The 14,734-nt window shown below is 39.0% G+C and overlaps 1 protein-coding gene across 4 annotated transcripts in view; it reads left to right on the forward strand.

The window, feature by feature from the left end:
- The window catches only part of ZNF106 (zinc finger protein 106), a 43,257-nt gene that overhangs the window by 15,887 nt on the left and 12,636 nt on the right, over positions 1–14,734 (forward strand). For 2 of the 4 annotated variants that reach the window (XM_006831732.1, XM_006831733.1), the window contains 9 exons: positions 778–2,937; positions 4,312–4,945; positions 6,424–6,493; positions 8,616–8,770; positions 8,855–8,915; positions 9,400–9,711; positions 11,895–12,675; positions 13,062–13,117; positions 13,681–13,826. In XM_006831732.1, the coding sequence (XP_006831795.1) occupies positions 778–2,937; positions 4,312–4,945; positions 6,424–6,493; positions 8,616–8,770; positions 8,855–8,915; positions 9,400–9,711; positions 11,895–12,675; positions 13,062–13,117; positions 13,681–13,826 (4,375 nt within the window). The remainder of the gene's footprint in view (positions 1–777; positions 2,938–4,311; positions 4,946–6,423; positions 6,494–8,615; positions 8,771–8,854; positions 8,916–9,399; positions 9,712–11,894; positions 12,676–13,061; positions 13,118–13,680; positions 13,827–14,734) is intronic. The other 2 variants (XM_006831734.1, XM_006831735.1) reach the window with 1 other exon arrangement.

Here is a 14,734-nt window from a genome sequence, read left to right on the forward strand (position 1 = left end):
TCTGGCCACACGTCCAGCATAAACAGCCGCCATTCGAGGAAGGCAGGGAGGGAGGAGATCAGCTGGGGACCCCATGCGCCCGACGTTGCCGGCCCCCAGGACTCACTTTTAAGTTTAATGGGTACTCAATAAAGAGTTCACTGTGAAGATGACTGTAAAATAGGTTAAGCACTGGGTCTTTCAGAAAAAAGTTACAATCATAGTATTAAGGGCAGCTGAACATAAAAATGTGTTAACTACAGTAACTAACCATAGCCTATAGATAGAATTGAACAGCTTTTATCTAATGTAAAAATAATTGGATGATAGATCTTAACAGAACCAAAAAAACAGGAATGAGGAGGTAGAACAAATGTGTCATTTAAAAGACATTTCTGGGAGTGATAGGGGAAATAAAACAGTTTAATTTCTAAGTTAAATTAAGAAATACAAGTTTAAGTACATGATTTAAAAATATGAAATAATAATAATAGTGTCCTGGTGTGGTGCTGCAAGATAAGAACTGAACTGCAAAGTCAGTTTGAACTGCAAGTCACTGGTTCAAACCCACCAGCTGCTCTTCAGAAACCTTGTCCATGATCACTGTGAGCCAGAACCAATTTGATGGCACATAACAACAACAACTATTAGAAATAAAAATAGCCTTTGTTATATATTCTGTGTAATAAGGAAGAGAAAAGGTGTGTGTGGTGGGGGGGATGGATTTGGTGGGTTATGCTTTAAAGGAAGCATAAGAAATTCTTTCATTTGCTAAAAAAAACCCTAATTTTCTTCCAGACAAGATGAAGCTTCCAGTAGCAGCCAAGAAATAAACCCTGAAGACAGACGACCCCAATGGAGACGAGAAGACCGATTCCCTTACCAAGACAGAGAGAATTACAGTCAGCCTGTATGGCACCATCGTGCACCTCCTCAGCGGGACTGGAAATGGGAGAAAGATGGCTTTAATAATACTAGAAAAAACAGCTTTCCACATTCTTCGAGGAACAGTGGTGGACAAAGAGGATGTTCTGGGTGGCATAAAGGTGTTGGAGGCTCCTCAACTTGGTTTCACAACCATAGTAATTCTGGAGGTGGTTGGCGTTCAAATAATGGCACAGTAGATTGGAATCATAATGGTACAGGAAGAAATTCCAGTTGGCATTCTGAAGGAACAGGTGGCTTTTCCAGTTGGCATATGACTAGCAGTAACGGAAACTGGAAATCCAGCGTGCGTGGTACAAATAGCTGGAATTACAATGGCCCTGGAGACAAATTTCAACCAAGCAGAAACAGAAATTCTAACTGTCAAATGGAAGACATGGCTATAGTAAGGAACAAGAAATCCAATAAGTCAAACAAATACAACCAAGAGAGATATAATTGTCTACGGCAAGAAAATGACAAAGTTGGTACAGTTGCTACATACCCTTCTCCTGAAGGATTTGCAAATGATAACTTTTCTTCAGAAGGCTTATTTGACTTCAATTTTGAGCACCTGGAAAGCCCAACCATTAAACAAACAGATATAGCTCCCAAGGTGGGTGGAAAGAATGGCAGTGTAGCAAAGGAAAAGTTCCGTCGCTGGACTCCTTACCCTTGCCAAAAGGCTCTGGATTCACAACCTGGGTTGAAAGACTTCACTGGTAGCAAGTCAGAGAAGACAGATAAGCCTTTCTTTGATTTTAACTTGATGGCTACAGGAACACAAGCACCCCAAACTGATGAAACAAGTAATTCCCCAAGGCTGAAAACACAAAATGAAACACATACAGAATCTTTTCCTCACACAGCCACTTCTGACTGCACAGCTTCCTATGAGGCGATAAGAGATTGTCCCGTTACAGAAAAACCAGAACAAAAGCATAACTCAAATAAGATGCCAACACTGAAATCCGTACACCTTCCACTTCCAGGCACTAAATCAATTTCTCAAAAACCAGAACCAAAGAATCTTGCAAAAAATGTCAAGACTAATTCTTTTATTCCTGGCAAACACGTAAGTCCCTTGAATAGACCCATTTTAGAAGATAATCATAGTTCTTACATATCCAAATTACGTAGTGGTTTTAAAGGGAATAAAAGTATATTTGGCATTCAAAGGGAGCTCTGTGAAAATTTAACTAATACAATACAAAAAGCTAAAGAGACGCCACATGAATCAGTGCCAAAGCCATCACTTACTACTTCTAAAAGGACCAGGAGCTATGCAAAAGCAAGTAGAAATGTAGAAGAGTCTGAAAAAGGATCTTTGAAGATTGAGTTTCAAGTACACACATTAGAAGATGAAAGCGATGGAGAGATATCTGACACTGAAAAGCGTGGAACAAAGATTGGAGCCCTGGATTCTGCAGCTACAGAGGTTTTATCCTGCAGTACTCATTCTGTTGATGAGAAAGAGGGGAATGACCAAATCCTGAAAACACCTAGAAAACTGTCCAGTTCCCCATGTATTTCCACAGTTCACAAGAAAGAATCTGAGTTACAAATGACATGTGTAGATAGTCCCCACGCTGGCTTATTGCTAGACTTGAAAACCTCTCTAGTAGAAGATGCACAGATTGTTGACCCTGTTAAACCTCACGTATCTTATGAAACAGAAGGCTTTGAGAGTACTAGCTTGGATGCAGAGCTTCAAAAAAGTGATATAGGTCAGCCCCCAGCCTCACTCCTACCTGAACTAAGTAAGCTTGGCTTTCCCGCCTCTCTCCAGAGAGATCTAACCCGGCACATTAGTTTGAAGAGCAAAACTGGAGCACACCTTCCTGAGCCAAACCTCAATAGTGCTCGCCGCATTCGCAACATTAGTGGTCACCGAAAGAGTGAGACAGAGAAGGAATCTGGGCTCAAGCCGACCCTCAGGCAGATTCTAAATGCATCTCGGAGAAATGTCAACTGGGAACAGGTCATTCAGCAAGTGACCAAGAAAAAGCAAGAATTGGGCAAAGGCTTACCCAGGTGTGTATTTCTTTTCAGTATCTATCCATCCATTTATTATCTATTTGATTATTCTTTGTGTTTTCCTTTATTTCTCTCTCTCTAAAGCTACCCTTTGGATTTAGTCAAGCAAATTCTAATTGTTACATTTAACTAAATGCTTACAAATTATATACATGGTAGAAGTCTGGTATATATAATTAAATATAGTGTTAACCTATGACAAATATAATAAAATGTTTCATAGAAGAGCACTCAGATTAAGCTTAACTATTTCTGAGAAATAAGATGGGGACACAGAAAAGAATCTGAAATCCCTTACTTTGGTTATGCTGTCAAGTTGGTTCCAACTCATATTTTCATTCTGTGTACAACAGAATGAAAATACTGCTCAGTCTTGTGCCATCCTCACAATTGTTATGTATATTTCAGTTCATTGATTGCAGCCACTGTGTCAATCCATCTGAATGAGGGTCTTCTTTTTCACTTACCCTTGACTTTGGTTATAGAAACTAGAAACTGACACCATGTAAAAGTATAAAAACCAGTATCTGTTTCTTGAGTTCAGTTTTAGAATGAATGGTACACTTTAAAGTGTAACTGTTCTCATTGCCTTTAATTGAGGATAGTTACCCTTCTGACGTACTCTATATTTATGATCTCAAAATGTCTTATGTTAAGCACTATTGTACTGTTTTTGCTCATCTTATATTGACGTGTACTAGGCATTTCTGAATGGTAAAGCATCGCTCAGCATAGGTTTGCTGCTTGGCATGGCAATCATAATTGCTGCCTTCTAATTACATACAGCCTTCCAGGCTTAGGGGACATTTCTTTTGAAATAATTAGGTTATTTTGCCCCTTTTCCCTTTTCTATACTTGTATTAGTTGAGAACTCTCAGCATACTACTTAGCATTTTAAAAGTTTTTTTGTTGTTATTTTGGTTTGTTTGCTGCTTTTATAATTATGTATTTATAGTCCTAGTGTGACACACTATAGGATAAGTACTGGAGTGCTAACCACAAGGTCAGTGATTCAGACCACTAGGCACTCCTCAGATACCTTAAGTAGGATTACTATGAGTTGGAACTGATTTGACGGCACTTAACAACAGCAAATTGCTATTGGTTTAGAGGTTTATAGTAAATAAAACCTAAGCTTATAGTTTAGTATTTGTTGTACTATTTCTAATATAATTATTTTATGCCTGTGTCTCTTTAATAGTAGACTGTGAGCTCCTTAAGGACAGGCACCATCTTACTCATTTTTGTGATTTTAGTGCTTAGTGCCTGGCATGTTAAATGCCACCCACTCCAACCATATCTGAGTCCTAAGTGTTCTCAGACCATAGCTTAGTTATTTATGCTTTCTGTTTTTCCCTTTTCTTTCTTAAGGTTTGGCATAGAAATGGTGCCCCTGGTTCAAAATGAGCAAGAGGTCTTGGATTTGGATGGGGAGTCTGATCTGTCCAATCTAGAAGGATTCCAGTGGGAAGGTATTTCTATTCCCTCACCCCCTGGTTTGGCCAGGAAACGAAGCCTTTCTGAGAGCAGCGTGATCTTGGACAGGGCTCCGTCTGTATATAGCTTCTTATGTGACGAAGACACAGGCAAAGAAAATGATTCTCAGCATAGCATTTTGTCTGATAACTCGATGAGGATTACACAGAGCCAGAAAGTAACTGTGGGCTTTAAACAGGAAATCTCACCTCTGGCTGCTTCCCTAAGAACTGGTGAAATGGCCAAAAATGTTGCTACCCGAAGGCGACATAGTACACAATTACCCTCTGACTTTACAATACCTTTGATACATTCGGCAAAAGACCTGAGCAGCCAGGAGAGTTCTACACCACCTTCAGAGAATCAGAATGTCCAAGAGAGTAATGGAGACGGAAACATGGTCTCGTCAAATGCATCTTCAGCCCTTGCAAACTCTAGTCTGGTGGATGCAGCCACAGACAGTAGCTGCACCTCTGGTGCTGAACAAAATGACGGCCAGAGTATTCGAAAGAAACGAAGAGCCACTGGAGTGAGTATGATTCCCTGAGCTTATTGTAGAACATCTAATACAGTGATTTGTCTGTTATCAAAAAGGTTTAACTGTTCAATTTTTCTTGAGTATTTGGGTTTGTGATTCTCCCCTCTATTCATAGCTCTGGCATAGAGGAATTGTGAGGCTCTGGTTCTTAAATTCATATTCTTATCCTACTGGTTTCTTTCACTAATTCTTTAATTTTAATTCTACTAAGTTAGATGTAATCTAATATGAATGTACAGTACTAGGAAAATATGAAGTCATCTCTAAAACTAGTTTCCAAGCCAGTGTTTTTTTAATATCACAGGGAGTAAGTCACATCTTTAGCTGTAACTTTATCTGTTTTCATGATGCATTCTGGACTGCTACTTAAGAAAGGCATTCTGGTGTTGCATTTGTAGGGCATGTATGATGGACTCAAGATTGCTAGACTTAGCACAAGATGGTTTTAGTACATTAGAGTGCATTTAAATGAGCCCAGTCATAGAAATATTCTGCTTTTTTGGCATCTCCGTCTCTTGTTGGTTAACCCTCTTAGGATCTTTCTCTGAAAGCATAAGTTGCTTATCTAGAATCTGGCAATGTGAGAAAATAGACTGTTTCCTATAATACTAAGACACTGTTGTTGTTGTTCGTGCTATCAAGCTGGTTTCGATCCTTAGCGACCCTGTATAGGGTTTCCGAGGAGAGCTGCTGACCTTGCAGCCTGGCGCATTAACCCACAGTGCCACACCAGGACTCCAAGACAATGTAGTAGGGCAAAAAAAGGGGTTTAGACCTATGTTCAAATTCTAGCACTTCTTTTGAGCTGGCCACTGTAGAGTGGACACTGTTGAAAAATTTGAACTACACTTCAAGTTTAGAGATAATCCAATGACAAAACTTTTATATTAGGGCTTGTTTAACTTTTTGTTATAAAGATTTTCTTTCTGATGCTTAAAGTTGAAAGTATGCCAAGATGAAATCAGATGTATATATTACTGCTTAGTTCATTCTTTTATTTATGCTTTGCTTCACCAAAGTGGAATGGCTCACCTAAACCCATTTACTGCCTCTAGGATACTTGGTCATGAATTCTATTTTTTTTTTTAATCAGATAAATTCTTTCAACTAATGTTTGTATTTCTGCTTTCCTGTTAGAGATCATAGCAATAATGAAAGACCATATGTATAACTGTCTTAGAATTGATTCATTCCCCTACTACATAATGAAAATCGAAACCCACAGTTGTCAAGTTGATTCTGACTCACAGTGACCTCATAGGACAGTGTAGAACTGTCCCCTAGGGTTTCCAAGGCAAAAATATTTAGGAAAGCAGACTGCTTACATCTTTTTCTTGTGGAGCAGCTAGTGGGTTGGACCAACAACCTTTTGATAGCAACCAAGCACTTAACCACTGTGCTGTCTGGGCTCCTTCCCTACTAATAGTCTTTTATATAATAAATATTATTCATTTTTTTAATCTCCTCAGGATGGATCTTCTCCTGAACTCCCAAGTCTTGAGAGAAAAAATAAAAGAAGGAAAATTAAAGGAAAAAAAGGTATGGTGCAGCGTGTTCTGGCAGAGGTTGCTCTTAGAGCAAGTCAGCATTTTTGCAGTTTGACACAGAGCATAGTTTGTGATTACCAAACACTGTTTGTTTATTATTTTCTTGACATTATCATTGTTTTCCTTAAAGGCAGGTAAGTTTGATATCTTATTACATCTAGTTATTGCTTTAAAAAAAAAAAAAATTCCACTGCTGTCGAGTCAGTTCTATTCCGATAGGACAGAGTAGAATTGCTTCTTAGCGTTTCTGAGGCTGTAGGTCTTTACAGAAGCACTGTCCATTTTTTTTTATGTTTTATTGTGAATTTTATGATAGTTTACATGGGAGAACATTAACAGTTTTACATTCAATCTATCTTATATCGTGTCATTGCCATGGTTACAATCCCCTCCATGCACCATCAACCAACCAAAGGGTATACCCTGCAAGCCTGCCCCCTGCACTCCCCCCCCCGCCCACCGGATCTAAAGTCCCCAGCTATTCCTTCACTCCACGTCATCGTCTCTGCCTCCATCTCAGGCATCACTGCTTCTCTGGGTAGGGTTCAGCTCTCGGCTCTTCTCCATTGATGGTCCTAGGGACCTCCGCTCCTAGACTGGAAAGTTATTCCCTCCCTTCCTTGCTGTAAAACGTCTACCTTTACATTTCCAACCTTCACAATCAGTCCTGATAACAATTATTCACTATTGTGTCACAAGAGACCCATCTGCATTTCATTTCATCAGCTCCGCCTAGGCAGATTGGATACTACTCACTGGAGATTCTGCCTTCCTCCAGGCCCCCTGGCTCTAGGTTCCCTCTTGAAAGCTTGTAAGCCAGTCACGTCTTGCCTTTGTGGTTCCCCCAACCCCATTCAGGTAGCCAATGTCCAAGTTGCCCATCCTATCTACTCTGTGTGTCGAGGGGGTGGGAATGATTCTTGCTGTAAGAATTTGTTCGCTCTTTTGAGCTACTGCTTCCATAGCTGTAGGTAAAGTTCATCAAATTGTATCAGACCATTTTTTTAATTCCTTCTTTTTCTCTTAAGAAGCAGCTGGTGGGGTCAAACCGCCAATCTTTCAAGTTAGTTGTCCAATGTTTAACCCACCAGCACTCCTTAGTTATAGCTTGGAAGAAATATATGATGTCAGTATAATGCCAGAAATTCTCATTGGGTGAAGGAGAATAGGCTTTTTAGTAAAAATGTTGTCCCTGTTGGTCATTTATAAATATTTCTTTCACTTTGCATGTTTGCGGCATCTTGCCTGCTAATATAATGTGAATTAAAGAGAGAAATTTTTAGAGTGATTCCTTCACTGATATACTCTGTGATTCTTGCTTTCCATGGACTCTTACCCAATTCCAGTGTAAAGCTGGTGCAGGAAGTGACGGGTGAACCTTGAGTGATTAGATGTGATAGATAATGGTAGGAGCCAAAGAAGACATCCAGGATATTGCCTCAGGCAACTGGAAAGAATTAGAAAATCCCATGAGAGTAGAGGAAGATAACAAGCCCCCTTTGGATACTCTGAGTTCAAGGACCTTTGAGATACCTTGGAAAAGATATCAAATTGTTAGCTAAATTTGTGGGTCTGGAATTTAGGGGAGAGGTCTTAGCATATTGAATAGGAAAGAGAAACAAATGTGATAAATGCTTACACATAATAGAACATTATTAAAAGTACATTAAATGTCCTATTTTGAAGCTTTATTTAAGTTTTTTCAGAAAGTTACTAATAAAGAGAACCATTTTAATTTAACTGGAAAAATGTGAATTGGGAGGGAAGTGTAAGCAGTTCATGTCTGGGGCCGAATCTAAGCAAAAGCCTTCAGTGAAGACAATGGTATAGGAAATGAAACCTAAACAGTTGGAATACCTGAGACAGAGATTTCACATGGAGGGGTAGTGGTGGAAGATGACAATTAAAACATGATGGTACCATGTGGTGTGGGACACTTGAATCCGTAAGAAACCTTGTTACCAATTCTGACTTGTCATTGTAAAAGACCCTTTGTGGGAGAAAATAATGACTTACCCTAAGTAAGTATCAGTTTCATCTTCTGTGGAACTCTTATTATTAAAGGGAAAACTTTTGCTTATTATTAAGCCAAACTTTATGGTTTCTTTTGACAGAACGTTCTCAAGTTGATCAGCTGCTGCATATTTCCTTAAGGGAGGAAGAACTAAGTAAATCTTTGCAGTGCATGGATAACAACCTTTTGCAAGCTCGTGCAGCACTTCAAACAGCTTATGTTGAAGTCCAGCGACTACTTATGCTCAAGCAACAGGTAACAGTCGGAAGAATATTTACTAAAAAATGCATCTTCTCTGAAGCTGGATTTCAAAATACTTAACAAATACTCTATTTTTAGATAACTATGGAGATGAGTGCACTGAGGACCCATAGAATACAGATTCTACAGGGATTACAAGGTATTCAGAGAGATTCGTATGGATTGAGCTTGTTATTTTATTATTCAATCTAGTGGGCATTGGAAAGTAGTCATGGAAAGGCCAGTATTTTCTCATCGCTCTGTAGAAATCCCACAGTCATAGTCCTGTGGGCTAGATAATCCCTAAAATGCTAACCAATGGGGACTGAATATTGTTAAACAGAGCAAGTATATTGGAGTAGGAATGAAAAGATAGGGATTCAAATCTTGAATCTCATATTAGTACCTATATGATTTTGGATAAGCCACTTAAAAAGCTAAAGAAAAAAAGGAATATTAATGCTTGTTCTGTCTATAATCTTGGTGGTTTTTATAGATTCTATACAGTCTTCTTTGAAGAATTATGAAGGACTATATTAATACATTTATTCATTTGAAATCTCCTTTAAAAATACAAATTGGCTTAGAAATGAGTGACTTTACAGATAACACTTTTTCTTTTGTATGTATGCTTCCCATTCTAGAAACATACGAACCTGAGCATCCAGACCAGGTTCCCTGTAGCCTTTCACAAGAACAAAGGAACAAATCGCAAACATCTGCTGATGCCACGATGCTACCTACTCCCTTCTTCCCCGTTTTTTTGGACCCTCCATCTTCCCATGTGTCTCCATCATCCACATCTGTTACTTTCCAAGTCCATGGCAGTGTCCCAGCTCCAGATTCATCAGTTCAGATTAAACAAGAGCCCATGTCTCCTGAACATGTGGAGAATGTGAACACTGTGCCACAAGACTCTGCTGGTACTCTGTCCAAGGAATTACCTCCGACTAATAGTATGTAAGCTTTCTTATCCTGTGGTGCTACTAAGGCCGTTATGTTGTATCTGTGGCGTAAAGTCACTTCATGTGAAATAAATAAATAAAAACTCAATTTATTACAAATTTTTATTGAAATTTTCATCATACAAGGGGATTATTTGAAAACATTTCAGTAATTTCCCCCCAATTTCTTCTAGCATAGGGTAATTTAGCTGACTTTCTGTTAGCAACCGAAAAGTTCTGAGTATTGGGATTGATGTAGAATTTATTTGGCTTTTGTGAGACAGCAAAATAAATTCTCAGCACTTAACTACCAAATGCAAACCTGAGAAGTAGGTGACCATGAGGGAAAGCAGGGGACTCTGAGGTTTGGATTCATCTAATAGGAACTTGGATGGTCTTGAGAAATAGGGTTTTTCCTTTCATAAAACAATACTGGTTAGCATTTGAGAATAACTTTGAAGCTATTTAAAATCCTGTTGGAAGTTTGCATAACCACAGTATTGCTATATTAAAAACTAGGTGAAAAGGTAAGCACACAAACTGGTATTGTGTGATTTCTTGAGGAAAACAGCAGGTCTGAAGAATGACTCTAGATTTGGTACTAGTACTGTGTGTACTGTGTTGCAGGGGCAGGGGTGGTTTAGTTGCAGACTCTTGCTTTCTAGGTAGGACGTCCGAGTACCTCATGCACAGCCACCATCCCTCTGTCAGTGTTGCAGTGATGCGGAATTGGTTTTGGTGGAACTTCCGGACTAAGACAGACCAGGGGGAGAGGTCTGGTGTGATCTACTTCTGAAAAGCAGCCAATGGAAATCCTACGGATCACAGCAGTTTAATCCACAATCGCTCATGGGGATAGTTCAGGATGGGGCACCATTTCCTTCTGTTGTACATGGATTGCCTGGAGTCGGGGGCGACTCAATGGCCGCTACCAGCAACCCTGTTGCAATACTTATTGTTATTGTTGTTAGGTGCCATGAAATTGCTTCTGACTCATAGTGACCCTGGTGAACTTGAACTGCTAACCTTCTGGTTCAAACCAACCTTGCAGTCCAGCACATTAACCCGCAGCGTCACACCCTGTAGAACTCCTCATCTCATATCCTCAAATGCATATTGTCTTTCACAATGAAATTTAAGTTTTATGTGAATAAACTAAAAAGCTCACTCCATTGAGTTGATGCCAACTCATTGCAACCCTGTATGTGGTTTCTGAGATTGTAAATCTTTACAGCGTAGAGAGTCTAGTCTTCCTTGTGTGGAGTCACTCGTGGGTTTGACCTGTTGGCCTATTAGTAGTTCAGTACTTACACTATGGTGCTACCAGCACTGGTGTGCATTGTAGTGACTTATTGAGCTAACTTTCAAAAACAGTTTTTATTTGATTCTTCTTTCTAATTATAAAAGTTGTCATGTTCATTGTAAATAATTGGGAAATTATAAAAATGTTATATCTTATTTGAATTTTAAATCTTGTGTGTTTACAAACTTTATATAAGTAAAAAATCATGGTCTATTTTAACCTGATTATTTTTTTCTTAATGTATCATGTTACTTTCCTGTGTCATTAAAATACTTTATCTAAGACATTTAAAAAATTTTGTTAGTTGAGTAATATTTGAGTAGTTGCATAATAACTTATATATAAATAAGTTATATAAAAATCTCTTTTAATATTTAGTTTCTTTTAGATCTTTGAGTGTGTCTGTGATTATTTCAGCAATTTAAATCCTAAGACATAAAACAACTAAGTCAAAGGAAACATACTTTTAGCTGACTATGAAACTACTGGTATAGAGCTAAGTAGGTAAAATGTATAATGAAAACAACGAAGAAACAAAGGTGAAAGTGCTTCAGTTAAGTAGATAGCTAAGTGTTTACTAAGAGTAAAACATAGTGATGCTTAATGTGTGAACATTTAAAGCAAGAATGGAAAAAAAAAAAAAATCAGAAGAAACCATTCCTGTCGACAGAGACTTGTAGGCAATAAGACATGTATTAGTTGTGCAAGGTAAAATTTGCACATTCTGTAATAGAAGTGTGTGTAGATTATGGGAATTTGAGGGTTCAATGACAACCTTCACAGTCTTGTTTTGGTTAACTTACCATGGAAACGGCATTATTTGGTATGATTTAATCAGTGATAAGTAACGGACACAAAGAAAGATGCAATAATTTTTCTCTTCTCAACTCAGGAGAGAGCAGTGACAGTACTCCAGTTTACCCAGTCATCACTGCAACATTGTCTTTATCAGAGCTCACAGAGAGTTTCCGTGAGGCTAGTGAAGAACTGAAGCGTTCTATGGAGCAAGGAAATATCAGACACAAAGAATATTCTCCCTCTACCCAACCAACTGCTCTTCCTAACATACATCAAGAAGGAGAAGAGCCAGCCAAAGGCAACAGTGGTTCGGAAACCTGTACCAGTTCTTTCCCAAGATTATCCTTTACTTCAGAAACCCCTTTGGAAAGGGAGCTCCACTCTGCAGCTGACCAGCCTGAGCAACAGGCAGAATCCACCCTGACATCAGTTGAAAGTAGGGGAAACAAGAAAAAGAAAAAACTAAGGAAGAAGAAAACTCTACGGGCGGCCCATGTTCCTGAGAACAGTGACACCGAACAGGATGTGTTTACTGCCAAACCTGTAAGGAAAGCAAGGACTGGAAAGTTAACTAAAGGGGGCAAAGTAACAACATCCACCTGGGAAGATGGCAGACCTGGTCAGGAACAAGAGAGTGTCAGAGAGGAGCCAGACAGTGACTCGTCTCTGGAAGTCCTGGAGATTCCTAATCCACAGCAAGAAGTTGTAACCATTAATTCTTCAGAATCTGAAGAAGAGAAACCAGACAGCCCATCTAAAAAGGATCTCGGGAACTCCACAGAGCAAAACCCACCAGAAGCTGCTCGTTCTGGTTGCGACGAAGTTAGCTCTACCAGTGAGATTGGCCCTCGCTGTAAGGATGACGTCCCTGTAAGGTAAGGATGTTGGTCTGATCAGAATGGCTTTGCCCAAACATCTGTCTGTCTGTTTTGTGTGTTTTTTTAAAATAAGACTTTTGTTATGAATCAAGAATTTAAAAAAAAATCAAATTTATTAAAAAATACATACAAAACATTATAGGTGTTATGAAGACAGAAAACTCTGGCAATGGAGACCAACTCTCCTATTTTCTCATTCTACTGTGTTGTAAATATTGTAAAGGAGAAAATAAAACTCTATTTCTACTTCATATAGAAATTTCAGGTGGAAAAAATGATCTCTTATCTCACTTCTACTTTGCCTGTTTAGAAAAATGATTATGAGTCAGAAAACTTAACTCCTGCTCACACAGATGCTAAGAAGATTTTTGTTGTTTTTTTAGTGTGGCTGAAACTCAGACTGTGATCTCCTCCATAAAAAGATCAAAAAACTCTTCAGGTAATTCCTTTTTATTTAAATGCACTTTAGAAAACAAAGACTTCTGAGATCAAAGCTAGGGTTGAAATCTACTTAAATAGGAAACAGGGTCAAGAAGATTGCTTTGACCAGCAGTTAAGATCTCTCTCAACTCTTGCCTTTTTTGCTTCTTACTCCCCCGCTCCCAAGGCTCTCTATCTTTTCAAGGAATTACTATTAATGTGTCATTGGCTCCAGCAGTGTTTTCTTTGAGAAGGAACTGCCTAAAGAGAGTGTCTTGTTCAAAGAAATAACTGGTAGCAGGGTAGAGACTGTGTGTAAAGAAATACTGGGTACTTTCCAAATATCACTTAGAACTCACTGTGTTTTTCCTAAATGAAAAATTTTCCTTCCCTGTCTTTTTATGGAACTTCACAATGAAGATCATTAATGAAACAGTGTGATGTTTTTCTAGGGAAGTAGCCTTTAGGAAGTCTTTTGGTTTAATCCAGGGACAACTATATTGTTTAATGGTTTTGGTTTTTGAATATTTTTTTTTACAAGGTCTAGCAACCATGTCTGTGAAATATATTTTTGATTTCTAGAAATATCTTCAGAGCCAGGAGATGATGATGAACCCACAGAAGGGAGCTTTGAGGGGCACCAAGCTGCAGTAAATGCAATACAAATATTTGGGAACTTACTGTATACCTGTTCAGCAGATAAGACTGTCCGAGTTTATAATTTGGTGGTAAGTTGCTATATCAGTTTGAATAATTTGGGTTGCAAGTTAGAAAATCCATCATGTAGTCTCTTAAGCAGTTTTAAAAATAAACAGTTGCTGTTGAGTGGAATGTGGCTCGTGGCCACCCTGTGTGTGAGGACAGAGCTGTCTTCTGTAGGTTTCAGTAGCTGAGTTTGGGGAAGCGGATTGCCAGGCCATTTTCCAAAGCTGTCTTTGGGTGAACTCATACCTCTAACTTTTCGTTTGGTTAGCAGCTGAGCACATTAACTCTACTATCCAAAGACTCTCTTAAATAATAAAAGGGGTGTTTTAAAGCACTCTGGTGGTGCCATGGTTAAAAAAACACTTGGCTGCTAACTGAAAGGTTAGCAATTAGAACCCTGTAGCTCCTGCAGTGGGAAAAAGACTTGGCATTCTACTTCCATAAAGATTTCCACCTACAAAATCATATGGGGCAGTTCTGCTCTGCCCTAGAGAGTCACTGTGAGTCAGACTCAACCCAAGGGCATGCAACAGCATTGATTGTCCAGGTAGAGATGAGCTTTAGGCGCACTTTAAATATAGATGGTTCAGCAGTCCAGCATTGTTACTGGAGACTTGATTTCTTTCTGTCTCTCTACTCTTGCCTTCTCTGATAGTACCTTGCCTATAGTTAGTTCCCCTCGTGCTCACAGGATCATTGACTGGAGCCCACTACCAAATGAGTCCTGTGCTTTACTCTGTAAGCCAGTCACCTAGGGCAAGAGGGACGGGATGCAGTAGTAGGCGTGGACTAGACAGGTCTCATCCATAGAGTTGATGATGAGGCTAGTCTCATGGTTACTACAGAATAGAAGATAGAATGAATATTAGAGAGGTATCAGAGGAGAAAGGAGTCCCTGGTGGCACAGTGATTTAAGTACTGAACCAATGAG

This window comes from Chrysochloris asiatica, unplaced genomic scaffold, assembly GCF_000296735.1.
Source record: "Chrysochloris asiatica unplaced genomic scaffold, ChrAsi1.0 scaffold00004, whole genome shotgun sequence".
Taxonomy (NCBI): Eukaryota; Metazoa; Chordata; class Mammalia; order Afrosoricida; family Chrysochloridae; genus Chrysochloris; species Chrysochloris asiatica.